The 17,041-nt window shown below is 52.4% G+C and overlaps 5 protein-coding genes and 1 non-coding gene across 6 annotated transcripts; 3 read left to right on the top strand and 3 right to left on the bottom strand.

Moving 5' to 3' along the window:
* Positions 1-69: 69 nt before the first annotated feature.
* On the top strand, positions 70-2,408 carry VE01_03878 (uncharacterized protein). Its single transcript, XM_018273359.2, has 3 exons — positions 70-508; positions 572-1,309; positions 1,357-2,408. Exons 1-3 carry the CDS (start codon positions 305-307, stop codon positions 1,867-1,869), a joined length of 1,455 nt encoding a protein of 484 aa, XP_018131737.1. The 5' UTR covers positions 70-304; the 3' UTR covers positions 1,870-2,408.
* Positions 2,409-2,914: 506 nt separating this feature from the next.
* Positions 2,915-3,283, bottom strand: VE01_03877 (uncharacterized protein; the record flags this gene model as incomplete). Its single annotated transcript, XM_018273358.1, has 1 exon — positions 2,915-3,283. One exon carries the CDS (start codon positions 3,281-3,283, stop codon positions 2,915-2,917), a length of 369 nt encoding a protein of 122 aa, XP_018131740.1.
* A 1,148-nt stretch (positions 3,284-4,431) lies between these two features.
* VE01_03876 lies at positions 4,432-4,530 on the top strand (the record flags this gene model as incomplete). Its single annotated transcript has 1 exon — positions 4,432-4,530. It is a non-coding gene; the product is annotated as a tRNA-Leu (tRNA).
* A 917-nt stretch (positions 4,531-5,447) lies between these two features.
* VE01_03875 (uncharacterized protein) lies at positions 5,448-8,118 on the bottom strand. Its single transcript, XM_059463574.1, has 4 exons — positions 7,843-8,118; positions 6,570-7,343; positions 5,952-6,520; positions 5,448-5,878 (listed from the first exon to the last, which is right to left on the bottom strand). The coding sequence occupies exons 2-4, from the start codon at positions 6,772-6,774 to the stop codon at positions 5,789-5,791; spliced, it is 864 nt and encodes a 287-aa protein (XP_059319800.1). The 5' UTR covers positions 6,775-7,343; positions 7,843-8,118; the 3' UTR covers positions 5,448-5,788.
* Positions 8,119-10,252: 2,134 nt separating this feature from the next.
* On the top strand, positions 10,253-13,135 carry YTH1 (RNA-binding component of cleavage and polyadenylation factor). The gene is made up of 2 exons (XM_018273356.2): positions 10,253-11,489; positions 11,537-13,135. Exon 2 carries the CDS (start codon positions 12,034-12,036, stop codon positions 12,787-12,789), a length of 756 nt encoding a protein of 251 aa, XP_018131739.1. The 5' UTR covers positions 10,253-11,489; positions 11,537-12,033; the 3' UTR covers positions 12,790-13,135.
* A 2,206-nt stretch (positions 13,136-15,341) lies between these two features.
* VE01_03873 (uncharacterized protein) lies at positions 15,342-17,040 on the bottom strand. The gene is made up of 2 exons (XM_018273355.2): positions 16,500-17,040; positions 15,342-16,408 (listed from the first exon to the last, which is right to left on the bottom strand). The coding sequence occupies exons 1-2, from the start codon at positions 16,543-16,545 to the stop codon at positions 15,642-15,644; spliced, it is 813 nt and encodes a 270-aa protein (XP_018131599.1). The 5' UTR covers positions 16,546-17,040; the 3' UTR covers positions 15,342-15,641.
* Position 17,041: the final 1 nt, after the last annotated feature.

The following is a 17,041-nucleotide window of genomic DNA, read 5'->3' as shown; positions in this document are numbered from 1 at the left end:
TAACAGTTTCCCCGCGACCCGGCAACTTTTCGGCGTTGCTTGTGAAATCAACGGCTGAACACCTTCACTCCTTGTACAACATCACCTGCAATTACACCTATAACCCCTCATTTGCGCAGGTTCACGCCCTATATGCTTACACGCCCCTGCGTCTGAGCTTTCGACACGCGCTACCCGTCGAAGCGCCGCCCGTGCGACTTTTCGCCGCGCGATTACACAACCCCCCCTTTTTTTCCCTTGGGAACACCTCGGTCGTCCCGAGGACAGACTGTAAAGCCCCGGAGGAACACAGAGCTACACGACGATGGAGAAGACGGAGCCTTTCCCAGCGCTGGATGAGCAGGTGAATAGGCTTTTGCCAGAGGAGACGACGGGCGCGAGCGTCCAGAAGAAGGTCCAGAGGAGGAGGAAGAGCAGTGGGTTGGGAGGAGAGATCAGGGCGGGTGATACGGGTGTGCCGGCCATTGCGACGATGGAACTGAAGACGCAGAGTGCGGCGTTGTCGAGGGTGAGATTCTGTGCTGATTGTGGCGGGGTATATCGTCGTGAAGACATACTGACGTCGTTATAGGCAAAGAGTGAACGCGACCGCAAGGCGCGCCCGTACTCTAAGCGGAGGAAGGCCAAGTCACTATTGAGAAGGTGCAAGACCGTCGCCCTGAAATACACCTGGGTGACACCTCTCGCCATCCTCGGCGTCTTCGCTGCCCTCTACGCCGTCAACCCCACCGAGTCCAACATCATCAACCGCTTCATCTGGCTCTCCTACAAGCGTCCCATCCCCGCTGGCAGCCCCCCCGGTACCGAGCACAAATACGGCAAGGGATACTGGGACTACGCGTTCCTGTCTTTCTACATTGTGGTTCTCTCCTTCACGCGCGAGTTTATCATGCAGATGCTGCTGCGCCCCCTCGCGGTATACTGCGGGCTACGCTCGCGCGCCAAGCAATCCCGCTTCATGGAGCAGGTGTACACGGCCATCTACTTTGCGTGTTCGGGACCGGCTGGCATGTATGTTATGAGTCGCACGCCAGTGTGGTACTTTAACATCCCCGGCATGTACGAGGGGTTCCCCCACCGCACTCTCGCGGCAGACTTCAAGTTCTACTATCTCTTCCAGGCGGCGTACTGGGCGCAGCAGGCTATCGTGCTGCTGCTGGGAATGGAGAAGCCGCGCAAGGACTTTAAGGAGCTGGTGGGACACCATATTGTTAGCTTGTTGCTTATTGGGCTCAGCTACCGCTTTCACTTCACCTATATCGGGCTGGCTGTGTATACCACCCACGACATTAGTGATTTCTTCCTTGCTGTAAGTCCTCCTCATACGTTCTCAAGACCACTACTAACAACCAACAGACATCCAAGACACTGAACTACATCGACCATCCCCTCGTGGGCCCCTACTTCGGCCTCTTCACTTTCGTCTGGATCTACATGCGCCACTACCTCAACCTCCGCATCCTCCTCTCCCTCTTCTTCGAGTTCAAGACCGTCGGCCCCTACGAGCTCAACTGGGAAACAGAGCAATACAAGTGCGACCTCTCGCACTACATCACCGCGGCCCTACTCAGCTGTCTGCAATGCCTCAACCTTTTCTGGCTGTTCTCGATCCTGCGCATCGCATACCGCTTCCTCTTCTTCAATGCGCTGTCTGATGAGCGCAGCGACGCTGAGGATGACGAGGAGTATGACCGCGAGTTGCGTGATGAGAAGGAGCGCGCGGAGAGAGAGAAGAAGGAGTTGAGCAGTATTACTGGGGTCAATGTGCCGACTATTAAGTTGAATGGTAGCGTGGAGGAGGCCGAGGCGAGTGGTGCGTCGATGAGCGGTGCGTCTTCTATCAGGAAGTCGCCGAGGAGGAAGGCTTAGGTTTGTGGAATGATCCGTGATGAAAGAAAGACTGATGATATGGTTGATGACGGTTAGCTGCATGCTGCTATGCGGCGGAGCGGTGGGCGGGGTTTGGGAGGTGTGGGGAAGACACCTATGTTTATTATTTTTCTCTTCCTGTACACTTATTATCTCCATATTCTTCATCGCGTGTCAGCGTGCTAATGTCATAGATGTCCCTTTTCACACCCTTTTTTCCAGGGGCTGCGGGTGCAAAAGTGCATGTCCCAGGCATTGGAGAATTTTCCCCAGAGATTTTGTTATATTAAAGATTGTGTTTTCTTGGGCAATCTAGACTCCGTTCATCCTTACATCCCGGCTATGATGTCAATTATGGCATTTAAGATCTGGCAAGTCCTCGGCATAAAGGCCCTGTTAGACCCCGCGAATGATGAGGTTTGGAACGTGGGATTATCGAGCAAGGTGACAAGAAACGTAGTGACAAGAAGGAGCAATAGCGAGAAACAGGAAGGGTGGTGAGAAAAATGGGAGGTGGTAAGAAACAGTAGGTGACAGCAAGAAATGAATAGGGCTTTGCCTCATTCAGCAGCGGGGACACCGCCAACATCTGTGTTGTTGTAAGGTATGCTTGCTTGAATGCAGCAGCTACCCGTGTTATTGCAAGGTATGCTTGCTCGGGAAGGCCCTTACCGTAGCGAGATATAAGTATATTTCGAGGGGCAGAAGCAGGGAAGTTTGTTGCGAATATCTCATTCCGAGTTATGAAGACTAACTCGCAACTCTCTTCATCTGTCGCTTTCTTGCAATCCAACTTCTCCTCCTCTGAACATTTCTCTAGCTTGTTATACCATGCGATGTGATTAATTGCTATAGGCGATTATCTGGCTTTTTATCCCTCACAAATGGACAGAGACACTGATAACTTCTTCCCAGACTCCCAGACACCACTTCCCCTCCGTTCACGAAAAGGGGTCCTTTCATCACAACCACCCTCCACCGCCATCCTCCTTCCCCTAACCATCTCTCAAGCACCATCCTCCCTTCTCTCAGCCCCCAGCGCCTCTCAACCAATCCTCGCCGTCTCAACACTCTCAATGAGTTCCCGCATATAAACCGCTGTCGGGTCATCCATCTCGCCAATTCTTCTCGCGAAAGAAACCGCTATCGGTGCCCCAGCCATGGCGCGCGGCTGTGAGTGATGTTGCCCGGTTGTTGCCGGTGTGAAGCCTGAGGGGCGTGTGAGGGGGTTTGGTGCCTGTGGTGTCGGGGAGGTGGTTCCGAGACTGGGGAGGTGGGAGAGCGTGATGGTGACTGTGGGGGAAGGGGGGTGGACGTGGTTTGTGAGGGCGCCGACGCCGTTTGAGAGGTTCTGGTGGGAGGAGGGAGGAGGAGGGGGGTTGGCGGGCTGGCCGGTGGAGTAGGGGATTGACATTTTGTTCTTTGATGGTAGTGTTTGTGTTGATATTGAGGGGGGATTGTGTGGTTTGGATCCGAGATGGGAGGATGGAGGCGATGAGGAATTTAGGGGGGGATGTGAAGATTTAAAGGGATAGACGGGGAGTCACTATGAGTTTGAAGTTCCGCAACGGAGCACATAGTTGTGTGCTTGAATCAGCGTCAGTCATGAGTAACATCACTGACGCTGAAACTGTTTGGACGTGAGAAATGATAATTGCACTTTTGATAATACTTAAATGGTACTTAGGGGAAAAAAATGTTTGTTAATTATGTAAAACTAAAAAACAAAATGCACGCTTCTATAAAAAATAAATATGTATCTACAAAGAGACTCATAGATATTATATTAGCTCTAGTAGAAAATCCATCAACCAATTACAACAAAATATAGACTATGCATACATTATTCTAAATCGACCATGGATCGCCGAAATTCAGACAACTACTACAAATTATTGCATCCATGGTCATTCTCCCGAAGTTGGGCTGTTTCACTTCGACGTCCCCATGAACGGGAGCACACCTCGAGGCCTAGAAGCCTCTGATAAGCCAGCTAGCTCTGCATCCCTTACTGAGTACCCCCGAGAACGTGGGAAGGGTATGGGATATTCTAGAACCATTACGTTTTATGCTATTCGGCGGCGCATCGAACAGATCTCACAGAGCAAGTTGGCTTAGACCATGCTCGTTGGATCATGGGGCATAGCGCCGGAGGGAGAGAAAAAGTTCAGGCAAGCGAACTATTCATGCTCCCGACAGGGGAAATCTTCGACGACAGCAGCAACTCGCGGCAACAGAAATTTTTATGACAACAGAAAGCCTCGACAGCAGGAACTTCTGGTAGCAAGAATCTACCCCAACAGCATTTTGCTATCGTTAAACTCACGTAGGAGGTCTCGAAGTTCCACAACAGGAACGAGCGCCGAAATCATCTGGTCACTTTAATATTCTCCCCCTCATTCATCGGTGAATCGAATTCGATTGTGTGATTGCACGTTCTCTGGAGGCAAATTTAGGAAGGAGTTATCCCCGAGTACCATCCATGATATGTCGAGGTTTAGTATCCCTAGAGCCCGAGCGGTGTTGTTAGTACCAATTACCACTCCCCATTCCAATCAAACAGGCAACTTGGCCGAGCGGTTATGGCGCCAGTTTCAGGTTCACCTGATTCATCAAACTACTGGTTCGAAAGAGCGTGGGTTCGAATCCCACAGTTGTCATTGATTATATTTTTTTTGCCTTTTGTTTCTCTGAACTGAGAATCACAATTGCATGCTGATGATGTGGTTGATTTTTTTTTACTTGTCTTAGATAGGGGCTGAGATTACACAATGTCGCTCTTTCCACGCCTCTGTGTCTCCGTGCCTGCACTGACAGCACCTCAAACTCTCGCTTAGTCCCATCAGCGACAGGAATTAAGCGAGAAAACCAAGCGAAACTCGACCCCTCCTTCCAACCCCACCAAGCATCCCACCCATCCCACCATCCCGTCCCAGCAAACCCGCGAACCCCTCCAAACACAGATTAAAATAAGATCGGTCCATCTCAATATTAACCCATCTCCTTGTTCCCAACTGCACAATCCCCAAAACAGCCATACCGTCCCCCTCTCACCCCCCCTTCAAAATCCCCCCTTCCCGGACAGCGGAATCCAACACCCCACCAGCGCTCCCACCGCCATCGCAGCGGTGACGGAAGAGGCGTGGTGGGGGCAGGCGTGTGATACGCGGTGGTATTGACTGGCTGGCTGTTACCTTTGTGAATTATAGGCCTTGTATTCTATTCGTCCGCCGCAGCGCAGGGGCGGGAGATAGGGTACGAGGTCATGCTGGTGGAGCTAGGGGATGGATGGTGGTGACGCGCCGTAGCGGCGGAAACCGGCGTTACAGCGTTGTGGATGACGGGCAGGAGGACCCGCTTGGGGCAGGGGACGGATGTGACGGGCATGAATGTGGGGGGTGGGGGGTGTTTGAGCGGTCTGGGAAGGTTGCTGGGCTCCTCGGGTCAATCAATGTGTTGTCGGGTTTATGTTGGCGGGGTGGTGTGGTGGGGGTGCTTGTTGAGATGTGATGATTTTGTTGTAAGATGAGGAAGGAGGGGTAAGAGGGGTAGGTAGGTAGGGACGGTGAGTGAGATAAGCTTGATCTGTTCTGTATTGGTACTGCATCTATCTAATTTCTGGAACTATGAGAAAACTAACACAATCGTAGGCTGGTACAAGTATTGTAAGTGAGTGAGTAAGCACGCCTTAAAAATGGAAATGGAAAAATTCGAGCATCATCTGAGAAGTAATGGAATCCGGATAATAACCCCTCACCCAGTCTGTCATTACCAACCCCCTTTCGAGCCCCCCCACACACGCTCCCGATACGAGCCCGATCCATCATCACCGGACCAAACCCCCAAACCCAATTCCACGTCTCCACTAGTCCCTTCATGATTACGAGGAGCTACGTGAGCGATCCCCAAGACCCCATCATCACGAACCATGTAGCGCTCGAAAGCCGGACTCAACCAAGCTGCGTGGCCCATTAGTGATATCCGCCGTCCCAGTCCAGTAAAAGAGGCCCTGCCAACACATCAGTAAACCGTGCAATGCGACTGGCACACCGCCATAGAAGGAATAAGTAAAGGAAACTAACACCAAGGCCCTGCTCTTTGCAATAGCGCCCTTTCATAGCCACCGTCTCGGGGTTATCGTAAGTGACGAAGCCACCGTCCCCACCGACACACACCGCTGCGCAGCGCTCCGTGTCGACAACCTCCTGCGTGCCTGGGCGCGGTAGTGATTTGTACTCGAAAATGCCATCCTCGCCGCCGTTACTGTGGTACTGGTCTCCTGGGGCCGCTGCGCCGATGAACGAGCGTCCATACACGGGGATTCCTAAGAGGATCTTCTTCGCTGGAAAGCCGGTGGCAAGGATGTACTCAACGGCCGCAGAGCCTGAGTTCTCACCCTCCTGCGCGCGGTAGAGCTGTGCGTGATGGCCGGCAGTGGGGCGCCAGGGGCCAGAGAAGTCATAGGCCGTGAGGTTGACCAGGTCGACGTATTCTTCAATCTTGGGCAGGTCGATGTGCTGTAAGGCCCAGCTGTTGGTAGGGAGCGGCACGACTACCATGAAATCCTCTGATGGAAGATAGAGCCGAACGGTTGCTAGGAGAGAGAGGAAATTGCTTCCCTGCTGTGCATCATCTGGATGCTGCCAGTCGACTAAAGCTCACATTAGTACGTAGTTTATAGTAGCTGCTTTGGAACATACTGTCGATGCCATCGAGCCGTGCCTCTCGAACAAGCAGATTCGCTGACTTGGCGAAGTTGTCTCTTCGTGCTGCCGTTTCTGACAGGATCCGGAAGCTTTGGCTCGAGTCGACACCACCAATCGACAGAAGCACCTTCAGGTGAGGAAACTTGTCTTTCAGAACCATGAATGACCCCAGGCAGCCGTTCACGCCATCGACCTCCATCGTCCCATCCGCCAACTCGTCGCTCAACTGAGGCAGGAATTAGCACGCAGGCCAGTACTGTATTCCGGAGTACTTGCAAAGACGAAACCGTCGGCGTTGACATGTGCATAAGCGTAGTAGACATGACTGATGCACTTGTAGTTCAGAGTCGCCGGCGTCTCTCCACGGTAGGCACGGTAATTCGGGTAGTAGACGGCATTGACAGACATTATTTCGGCGGTGTCAGCCAGAGACGGCCTTCGTGGTGGCTCTGGTGGCTTCCGTCCATATGGAATAGGGGGTGGGACGGGACCGAACGGGGTCCTTGACATCTGCGAGAGGTGGTATAATGTTTCGTCTTGAGAAAAAGTTTGTGTACGTATCGAAGGTGTATATAAGCCTTTCTTGGTCTGCTGGTAATTTGCAGGGGCCCCTTAACTGGACGGAAAGCCAGTGTGGAGAGTACTGGTGCAGCCGGGTATTCTCTCTTTCAAACCACGAATTCCAGTCTCCCAGGCGAATAACTTGGGCGAGAGTGATCGGCTAATTGCCTTAAACATGTGAACTTGTTGATGGATTGTTATGGTATGCTATGACTGTTCAGTAAAAGACAGTCTTATGCTGTTGGATGCTCAATGGAAAGGTCACCGCTTATACTCCACTTGGAGATGCAGGGGAGTAGAAATTGTGGGTGGGGATGATTGGGCAAGGCCACGGCTGATACGTCTTTGGGAGGGCGTAGGGGAGTCGGTCTGGGTGCAGACCATCTGAGCTGATCGGGACACAACCTTGGGACAATATACTCAATCGGCACGGCCAAGGGAGTGTGGCCAGCCAGCCGCATTCCTCCCATGGAGCGATCTGAGAAGGAGCGTTGCCTATTTGGAAGAGGTGTGCATGCTGACCCCCCGGGCCGAGAACATTGAAAGGCGGTATGAGATGAGGCTGGCCAGTAAATAAAAAATGGAAGTTGGGTGAGCCGGCCCAGGTAGGCCGACAATGCCTGCGTCTTGCATGAGGAGGCCCGGAAGAACCGCCTCCTGGGAAATATTGATAATGCAATGCTGGGGGACATGAGGAAGAACTTACTTTAGCGACGAGAATTATGCTATGCACCCACGCGCAAACGACGTTTGTGACGACCGGATTGGGGTGTCTATGATCTATGGCTGAGGGCTGGCCGGGTGCCACAAGACCTTTGTATGCTCGCGTGAGAATCAGAAGCAGGGCAGCGAGGAGGAAGGTCCGAGAGGCGAGCAGCTAGGAAGGCGTAAGCTTGCAAGGCTTTGCTGCTGTATACCTGTAGGCCTGCATATGTGCCAAGTAGGTCGATTGAAACAGTTGGGGACAGAATATGAAAGTACGTACCGTCTTTATATGTAAATCTGTAAATATGTAGGGTCCGTCAGTGTCCGTGGGTCTGCGGGATCGGACAAGTTTATTGCTGTAGCAAGGGCTAGTAAGTGGTGGAGGACAAGCCTGAGAGACAGACGCAGGGTGGATCATCGTGAGAAAGATCGACTAAAGCAGGCCAGGTGGGAGTATTGTATGTATGTATGTACGGAGTAGAGTATCTCATGGATGACATGCAGGATGCCATGTATGTCATGTATCTGCATCGGCCCTTATGGTAGCAGTCCAAGGTTTAGTGGTGGGTTTTCCACCAGTAGTGATGCTTTTGCCGGCATGTTTCAGCCAGGGAAAATCATGCTTTGTGAGCTCTTATAGTGATCATAATTCTGTGCAGGATGGGAGAGAAGCCGGAGGGAGACGGAATAAGAGAAGAGAGTGGAGGCTTCTTCGCTCCCTGACTTACTAGAGCACAAGTTATTGGCCGAGGAAGATTAGAAGGCATCTTGAACCAGGCATAGCCATATACGACTGTACTCCACTGCCTGCACTGTAATACTGCACTGGGGAAGTGTGAGTGTGTCTGCCAGTGGTGCCACACCTATCTGCTTTAACCCTTAACACATACAAGGCGGAATGCGGAGGAAGGAATGCTATCTGCCTCGTGGGACTCCGAGGCCTGTGCTGTATTGCTGCTGTGCAGTACAGTGCAGCTTCCAACCACAGGCTTCAGAGACAGGTTGCAGACCCCAGAGAAATGCACAGGAGGAGCAAGCGCAGCCGACGTCCCGCAACGCATGCACGTTGGTTGTTGTACTTGAAGCATGACCCCGAGTATCTCGTACATAAAGAACGATGCTGGGCGCCGATTAGGCCACAACTAGGGACCAAAATGCGGTCATAGTGGAGTAGAGGTAAAGGCCACAGTGGAGGCAAAGATGCTGGGGATCATATTTCAAGTTACTGAAGTGGAACGAAGTAGACCGCCTCACGCAACGTGCTTGTCCCCATGCGGCAACTGCTATCTAGCCGCCGTGATTGTGCTAATAGCGTCTCTTTCGTGGAGCACAAGTGGAGTAGACGTACGTATAATACCCTCTTCGTATTTATTTTTCCTTGAAATACCATTTACTGACCTAAATGAGCTTGCTGCCGTTAAATGGATTTACAGTCATTTCTGCATGTACAACTTACATAAAGTACATGCTCACCCGCCGTGCTGTGTAGTACATGCAGAAGATGAAAAGTCCCTCGTTCCTCTTGGCAGCGCACTCTAGTACACATGGCAGCCGATGGGCCAATCTACATGCGGAGTAATCCCAGCGCACTCAGCGCACCGACCAAGAAGGCGCCGTGTGCACGCTGAAACTGTCTCTTTTTCAGACGATCCGAGCTTGGATCGGGAAGGATGAAGGACGGCGGGCGGGTGGGATGGATGAGATGAAGGGTGTCTGTACTTTGCGTGCTGGGTTCTGAGAAACCAAGCCGGTTGAATGCTCTAAACGCCATGGACATCGGACGGCTATAACCCCTGCTCTGAGCATGCAGTGACAACGAGACACACACTACTGCCAGTCAGTCATAACCAAGACCAAGACCAAGACTAGGAACAGGGCGGCCAGCGGCTGTGGAGATCGTGGGAATGGTGAGCGAACAAGGTCAGATCAGCGATGCCTCAACCGATGAAATGCCGGGCCTGTTTGAAGGACGTCCGAGGTGCAGAAGATGCGCTACAGTCTGGACGGACAACGGCGAACAGCAACGAGTAAGGCGAGCACAGAAATCAAGATGTAGGACAGTACGACAGAAAGTAGCCAGTAAATTACTGTCCCGCAGTAGGACAGAAGCACAGCAGAATAGTGCTACAGCACCATATAGTAAGTATAACACCACTCTAGAACATGGCAACGAAGAAGTACCACTCCACACTCTCTACCAAAGACCAGGCAGGGACAGGCCATACTATGATATGCAGCTGTATCAACGGGGACGGGGGTTGTGAAGTTGATGGGGCATGGAAGGAGGAACGAGTGGGGGATGGCGATCTAACAGTGCTGTTTCCAGTGCTGTGTACTAGCTACAGCCTGCCATCCACCCACTGCCGTCTTGCCACCCTTACCAAAGCTCAGATGAGACCCTAACAGAGTACCGTCAATATTGTATATCTCAGAGGATACTGCAGAGTATACAGCAGGGTAGCACTATGGCAACGGCCCATGCCGAATACTAGCTGCGTTGGATATTGGCTTGCGGAGTCATGGACGACAGTGAGCGACGATAAAGAACAGATGTGACGCTGGTTCGGAGAATTCTTCCTCGTTCCCCATTCATGCTCGCCATCCTCGTCACCCTCCTCGTCATCTTCCTTGTCGTCCTCGTCGTCGTCTCCGCCCGCCATAGCCTGTGCCATCCATACCTTCTCGCGGGACAACAGCTGTCAAAACTACCCTGCGCAAGAGTATATCCGTCCGATATCATATGTACCGTTCTGTACAACAAGTATACGGGCTGTCGCTGTTGGACCGCCAATAATTACTCTCCTCGGCAGATTCGAGGCTTCGAGTGGCGGCTGTACACGCCTCAGACATGGCTTCAAGGCGGGCTGAAGCTGGCCGTATGAGAACTCCTCGTCTGGAATCCTTCGCGCCTCGCAATTCCCACAACCCTAGCACATCCAATCTTGACCCCCATCCGTGTCTCACTCCTCTATACGAGGTACGGCGTTCGAGTTGGAGCGTCGTACAGAGACGCTGTCCATGACTCTCTGCGAAGAAACGTATCGATACCGAGAGAGTGGATCGCAACGCCCAGGGTGATGTGATATCAGGGAAGACGGACATTATCACCGCTCGTCCCTTTGCATATCTTCCCCAATGTCCCAATGCGTATGCGGGGGCATACAAACTTGGCCATCGCAACAGCAGGATCCCACTGGAATGCTACTATGCACTTCCGCATTGGGCCAGTCCTGATGGGAATACCAGGGCCTCGCGCCAAAGATGGACTCATGTCCGTACCGGAATCTCCATTGAGTCGTACATGTTTTAAACAATGTGACCCCGATGTGCATGGAGGGTAAAGCTTCAACATATAGCACTTGCAATATAAGAATTCGGCAGTTAGTTATCAGTATCTCAACCTCCCTCGTCCTTGTAAATAGCCAACTCTTCTGGACAAGCCAACACGGTGACCCCAAGGGCAAGGGTGAGCTGAGCAATAGCTACTTTTGTTATCGAATGGTACCACCACAGGGCCCCCACGCGCCGGGGCGCAATCACAGTTGTCCCCGACGCACAGACAAGGCGACTTCATCACTAGCTTCAGAAAACGAGTATCAGACTGTCAAAGCTGCCAAATCTTCAGCGCTGTTGGTTTGTTAGTACAAGGTTCGTACTCGTACTTGAGCACCGGCGTATCCGAACTCATTTCTCAGTTCTTACTACGAGAAACTGCTACTGCACATGCACCGGGACGCCCGCATATCAGCTTGAGTCACGTGCTCACGCCTATCAAACGCCATTCCTGATTTGTAAGCACAATAACACCCAAGCTCCAGCCTCGCGAGCTCCAACTGAGCAACGATCGATTGAAAAAGCAAATATCATCTCAGCTTCCCCGATACCCCAACCAACACATTGTAAACCCTGCCGACAGCAAGCTGCAGCAGAGCAAAAGCATCCATCCCAGCACTAAAGATATACACCGCCTACGTACCCCGCACTCTCACGGGCGCCACGAACTCCCCAGAACCCTGATTCGCCTCGACTGCACCTATCAAGCTATCAGTCACACACACCTGCATACCCTGATCTTTGCGCCACGCCATCACACCCTCGACCGCGCCAGGCCCAAGAGAGCGCAATAAGGCGACGTGTTTCTCTCCAACACAATCTATTCCGATCACCTCTCTAACTCCCATCCACATCCACCATGGCCACAGCAGCGCCCTCCCCCGACGTCGCCGCCCCCCCCATGGCGCCATACACATTCGCCTTCTCCCCCTTCCTCCTCCGCACCTACCGCTTCGGAGTCGACCCCTCGCGCCCCCCCTGCAAAGCCTACGCCGCCGGCCACTGCCCGCTCGGCGCGTCGTGTCCCGACCGCCACATCGCCGCGCCGACAGGCTCGAACTACAATAACCTAGTGTGCAAACATTGGCTGCGCGGGCTGTGCAAGAAGGGGGAGCACTGCGAGTTCCTGCACGAGTACAACCTGCGGCGCATGCCGGAGTGCAGCTTCTTCGCCAGGAACGGGTATTGCAGTAATGGCGAGGAGTGCCTGTATCTCCATGTCGATCCAGAGAGCAGGTTACCCGCGTGTGGGTGGTATGATAGGGGGTTTTGTCCGCTGGGGCCGAGGTGTGCGAGGAGGCATGTGAGGAGGGATTTATGTCGGTTTTATTTGGCGGGGTTTTGTCCAGAGGGGAAGAAGTGTCCGGAGGGGGCGCATGCGAGGTGGAAGGCGGAGGGGGATTTGGAGGAGTTGAAGGTGAGGGTTGTGAGGGATCCGGCGGAGGTGGAGGAGGAGATAAGGTTGAAGAGGGAGGAGGCGGAGAGGGAGGAGGAGAGGGAAAGGGAGAGATTTGGGGGAGGGAGGGGGGGAAGAGGAGGAAGATGGATGGGAAGAGGTGGCGGTGGGTTTGGGGGAGATGCGAGGAGGCAGAGGGGGAGGGGACATATGCATTGAGGGGCATGATATGGTTGGTGGCGGCAGCAGGTTGCGGATACGGACTTGTACGTGCTACCAACCCGAACGGAAAATCCAAAGCCAGGCCAAGAATACCGAGTTCGAAAGTCGGTATCCAAGAGCAACGTGCGGTGCCAGATGGTCTGGAAACCATCCCCTATGTTGTGGGTTCCTCTCGATCTAGAGGAAACAAAGCACACATTGGGCGGCGAAGTCATACTGTACCAGCGTTATGTAGATACCATCAAAGGCGTATTAGGGATATATACACGGGGAAATAAATGAGCGCCTGGTGCCCGGTATGGGCTATTATAATAATGTAAAAAATATAACTTTCACATGCCCACATGACTTCGTCATGGCAGCAAGTGATAACATGTGGTTTCCTTATAATTTCCACTGAAGGATCCCTGGCACTTATTACAGACACTCAGTTGCTATGTGGCCTCTCGACAACCGCGCTTGCGGCTGAAGAAATCCGATCTATCTGCGGGTTTGTGTTAAATGAGGCTATCACGGCATTCATGACAGCAGATCCGAACACTCCCGCGCTCGGATCACCACGCGAATGGAAGAACTACCGCAGAAAAAGACAGCTAGCGGCGGCAGTAGAGGCGGCGGTGACGAGAACGGTTGGCGACAGAAGGATAGCTAGCGATAGTGGGTGGGATGGCCTGCGGTGGTGAGAAGGCGGAGGCGCTCGACATCATTGGCTAACTACATTCTCTCTCAGAGCCATCACCTTCCGCAGTATAAGCCCAGCAAATCGTCGTCAGTAATATTTCTCCAAGTGTGGCATCATCGTGTGTAATGCACCGAAGTATGACATGCCCTTCGATATCCTATTGCTGTGACGGAAGTTCGACTCAGAAAATGAACGTCGTGCCAATTCGACTGCCTTTTTCCAATCGACCACAAACATATGCCATCGACCCCGAGAAATAGAAGCACCACGAGCGCTCGTATTATACAAAACCATTACAGGAGTTCTCTGCTTTGCCATCCAAAAGTTTAATATTCCACTATATGGTGATCTTAGCAACACACACGCCAACCCCCCAGAGATTGTCCAGTTTATTGAGCTCGACATGCAGTAAACCCAGTGCTTTCTTCCTGGTGGCTTGGTAGATATCTGACCTCCAGGGAAAGAGCCAGTGTGAGACTAGAAGTGTTGCCTGATACGGTGCACATATGCGTCAAAGGACCCTGCAGATCATAACAAAGTCATTAGAGAGTCCCTCCAAGTTCTACAGACGCAGAGTTATTTGCAGGATCTCCATCATCCAAGCAAAGCTGAGCTCTGGACCCCAGAAAACGTCGAGATGACCATCCGGCGACGACGAGAACAGTCGATGGCGAGAATGTTTAGCGACAGCGAGACGGACGGTGGCGGTGAGAATACGACGGTGGGGGCGCGGTCGGTGAGAAGACACAACTCGCCTTGAGCTCGTTGAGCTCTGCCTTCAGTTCCAGGACGTAATCATCATTAGTCGTGACAGTTATCTTATTGATTTCCTCAAACAGGGTTCGTCGACGCGGGAGGGTGAGGGCCATTGTGACGAACATTTCTTCTGGAATGGCCTCATCAACAGCTAAGTCTCTGGGTAGGTATGAAACATGGCTTGAAGCCAAATAGAAATTTTGCGGGAGACTCTGCGGCCTGTATCATGGAGCTTATGTTATAGAATTTCAATAGTCGATCTTCTCGGAAATTTTAGACTTTGAGCAATACGAGTAGAGGAGAGCGGAAATACTAGAGAAGAATTTCTCATGGTGTATTTCGACCCATTGCTCGTAATATATAATCTCGAAAGCTATTTAATAGTATGACAGAAATTCTCCTTTTTCGCGGCCCAAAAATATAATCCCCCCCTATCTGAGTATTGACACATATCAGCCCTAATGAAATATCACAATTCATCGATCTCACCACACACCGAACCCGCCACTTCCCACCGTAGAAATATACTACTTCACATAGTGCCTTGATCAGACATGCGCAGTTCGTCGCGAGTACTCGGATCAAAACGCCACAAACTATGCCATCATCGACATCAAAGATTCCTGACTTGGCGCGATATCAAGATTTTCCAAGGGACAAAGCAAGCAAATATGCTAAAGATATCATCTTCTTCGTTTGCTGTGAGGATCAACCCAATGGTGCAGAGTCAAATCCCCCTAGACCGGCGGGAAGATGATGGTGGTGACAGTAGAAGCAACGGTGATGAGAAAATCCGGCGACAGCGGGACGGCCGGAAGTGGTGAGAAAGGGATAGCGACAACTACATTGTAAGAGGTGAGAAGAGGAAAGACATCATCAGAAGCAGTGGCGCCCTCCGCATTGCAATGAGCATACGGTCAAAACATGTTACCTGCCAGGATGACTGTCCCCCCAATGGCATAATGTAGTATCAGTATCCGTCGCCTGAAGACCACGCAGTTTGTCGGGTTATTGGCGACTATATATCCTAAATACCGAGTGAGATATCCCCCAGAAAGATCCAAATCCTCAGGCGAGCACAAGTCCAGTAGACAGTAAACAGGAGAGTAATCAGAGAAATAACCTCCCATATTTGCATTTCGAATCATATAATCTCGAAAGCTGTAATAATCATAAATAAATAAAAACGCCCAATTCCCATTCGATCCGCGCTGATAATATCCCTCCCTCATGGACTATATATCCTACAGAAAACCCCTCCAACCGTAGCCCCGCATGTGCGGCCGTTACTCGGTTTTCAAAAACATCCTCCCTTCCTCGTACGTGTCTGGTTCACGTAATATCCACCGCGTCGCCCATCTCAGGGTATCACGCGCCTTGCATCAACCGCCCCATTATTATATCCAGCCACTCAGTCCCTGAGCGCGAAACGCCTCGCAAACTCCTTATGCAACTTCGGCGTAATCTCATCACTCGTCTCGCCCTCCACCCTCCACAACACCCCCTTCCTCGCATAATGCTCCAGCAGCGGCTCACTCGTCTCCTTGAACTTCTCCAACCTCTCCAACCAAACCCCCTCATCATCATCCGCGCGCTTCGTCAGCCTCTCCCCCGTCACATCATCGCGTCCCGGCACGCGCGGCGCATTGAAACTCGTATTGTAACTCCGTCCCGACGGCGCGTGGACCCAGCGCCCCGCGATCCGGTCCATGATGACGCTGAATGGCGTATCGAGGTGCACGACAAGGTTGATGGGGACGAGATTATCCAACTGCACCGCCTGCTCCGCCGTCCTGGGGAACCCATCAAGAATAAACGACGACTCCGGCCTGTCGCAAGTCCTCGGCTCCGGAAAGCTCGCCAGCAGCGACGGCGTATCTAACATATCCCCGGCAACGAACGCGGCGTCTTCTCCCCCCGCGTCGGAGCTACTGTTCAGCGTGTACGGTTGCTCCGGACGGCCGGGGAAGAGCCAGTTGCGGTCCTTGAGCTCGGCGAGGATGAGGCGCAGGATCATGGCGTCGGGGACGAGAGAGCCGGCTTTGATGGCGGATTCGGCGCGGATGCCGAGGGGGGTGCGGTTTTGGACGTGGGTGCGCAGGAGGTCGCCCGAGGAGATGGCGGAGAGTTGGGGGAAGGCGGTTAGGAGGCGCGCGGATTGGGTGCCTTTGCCGACGCCTGGGGGGGAGGTGGTTAGCTTGAGCGTTTTCGTTTTGTGGCGTGGTTTGGGGGGAAGGCGGATGAAGGAGGAGGAGGAGGGGGGACGAACCTGGGGCGCCGACGAGGATGATGCGGGCTGCTTTGGAGAGCTTCATTGTGGGATGTTGTTTAATGAATGACGCGACGGAGAGGCGTGTTGAGGTGGTGGTTGAAGGTAATTATAAGAATGAATGTATTGCAGAGTAGCCGAAAGATGATAATAATAGTCCGCTAATATCCGTCCGTCGGTTGTAAAATGATGAACAATCCGTCCTGAAGCCCAACCGCAACTGCGTTATTCAAGAGTGACGCATGGTGAAGGTGTTGAATGGGGGGGGATATCGATGTTTTTTGAAAGAAAAAAAGAGGTTGAGGAAGGAGCGGGCTCGGGCGCGAGATGCGAGATAGCTTATATGTCCGAGAATCACAAGGAAGAGACCGTGGCGAAAGCGATCGGGGATGATGATGGAGATGTTGATACAAGTAGGCGCATGTGTATAAGCATGTGGAAGTGGGATGGGATGGGAAAGAGCTGCGAGTATAAGCGTTGAACTGGGCGAAAGGTACCGAGGAGTCCCGATAAGATGTTTGGTGGTAGGTGTAGTGGTAGGT

The sequence above is a fragment of the Pseudogymnoascus verrucosus genome, assembly GCF_001662655.1.
Source record: "Pseudogymnoascus verrucosus strain UAMH 10579 unplaced genomic scaffold scaffold_14, whole genome shotgun sequence".
In the NCBI taxonomy this organism is placed as follows: domain Eukaryota; kingdom Fungi; phylum Ascomycota; class Leotiomycetes; order Thelebolales; family Thelebolaceae; genus Pseudogymnoascus; species Pseudogymnoascus verrucosus.
Note: the sequence above shows the minus strand (reverse complement) of the source record. Positions and strands in the feature narration are given on the sequence as shown.

Bases quoted from the DNA above. Each gene is read 5' to 3' on its own strand.
- YTH1 (XM_018273356.2), top strand. From the start codon at position 12,034: ATGGCCACAGCAGCGCCCTCCCCCGACGTCGCCGCCCCCCCCATGGCG.
- VE01_03878 (XM_018273359.2), top strand. From the start codon at position 305: ATGGAGAAGACGGAGCCTTTCCCAGCGCTGGATGAGCAGGTGAATAGG. The intron at 509-571 runs GTGAGATTCTGT...ACGTCGTTATAG, and splicing joins AGAGTGCGGCGTTGTCGAGG to GCAAAGAGTGAACGCGACCG. The intron at 1,310-1,356 runs GTAAGTCCTCCT...AACAACCAACAG, and splicing joins TTAGTGATTTCTTCCTTGCT to ACATCCAAGACACTGAACTA.
- VE01_03873 (XM_018273355.2), bottom strand. From the start codon at position 16,545: ATGAAGCTCTCCAAAGCAGCCCGCATCATCCTCGTCGGCGCCCCAG. The intron at 16,409-16,499 runs GTTCGTCCCCCC...CCTCCCCCCCAG, and splicing joins CATCCTCGTCGGCGCCCCAG to GCGTCGGCAAAGGCACCCAA.
- VE01_03875 (XM_059463574.1), bottom strand. From the start codon at position 6,774: ATGGAGGTCGATGGCGTGAACGGCTGCCTGGGGTCATTCATGGTTCTG. The intron at 6,521-6,569 runs GTATGTTCCAAA...TGTGAGCTTTAG, and splicing joins ACGGCTCGATGGCATCGACA to TCGACTGGCAGCATCCAGAT. The intron at 5,879-5,951 runs GTTAGTTTCCTT...ATGTGTTGGCAG, and splicing joins GCAAAGAGCAGGGCCTTGGT to GGCCTCTTTTACTGGACTGG.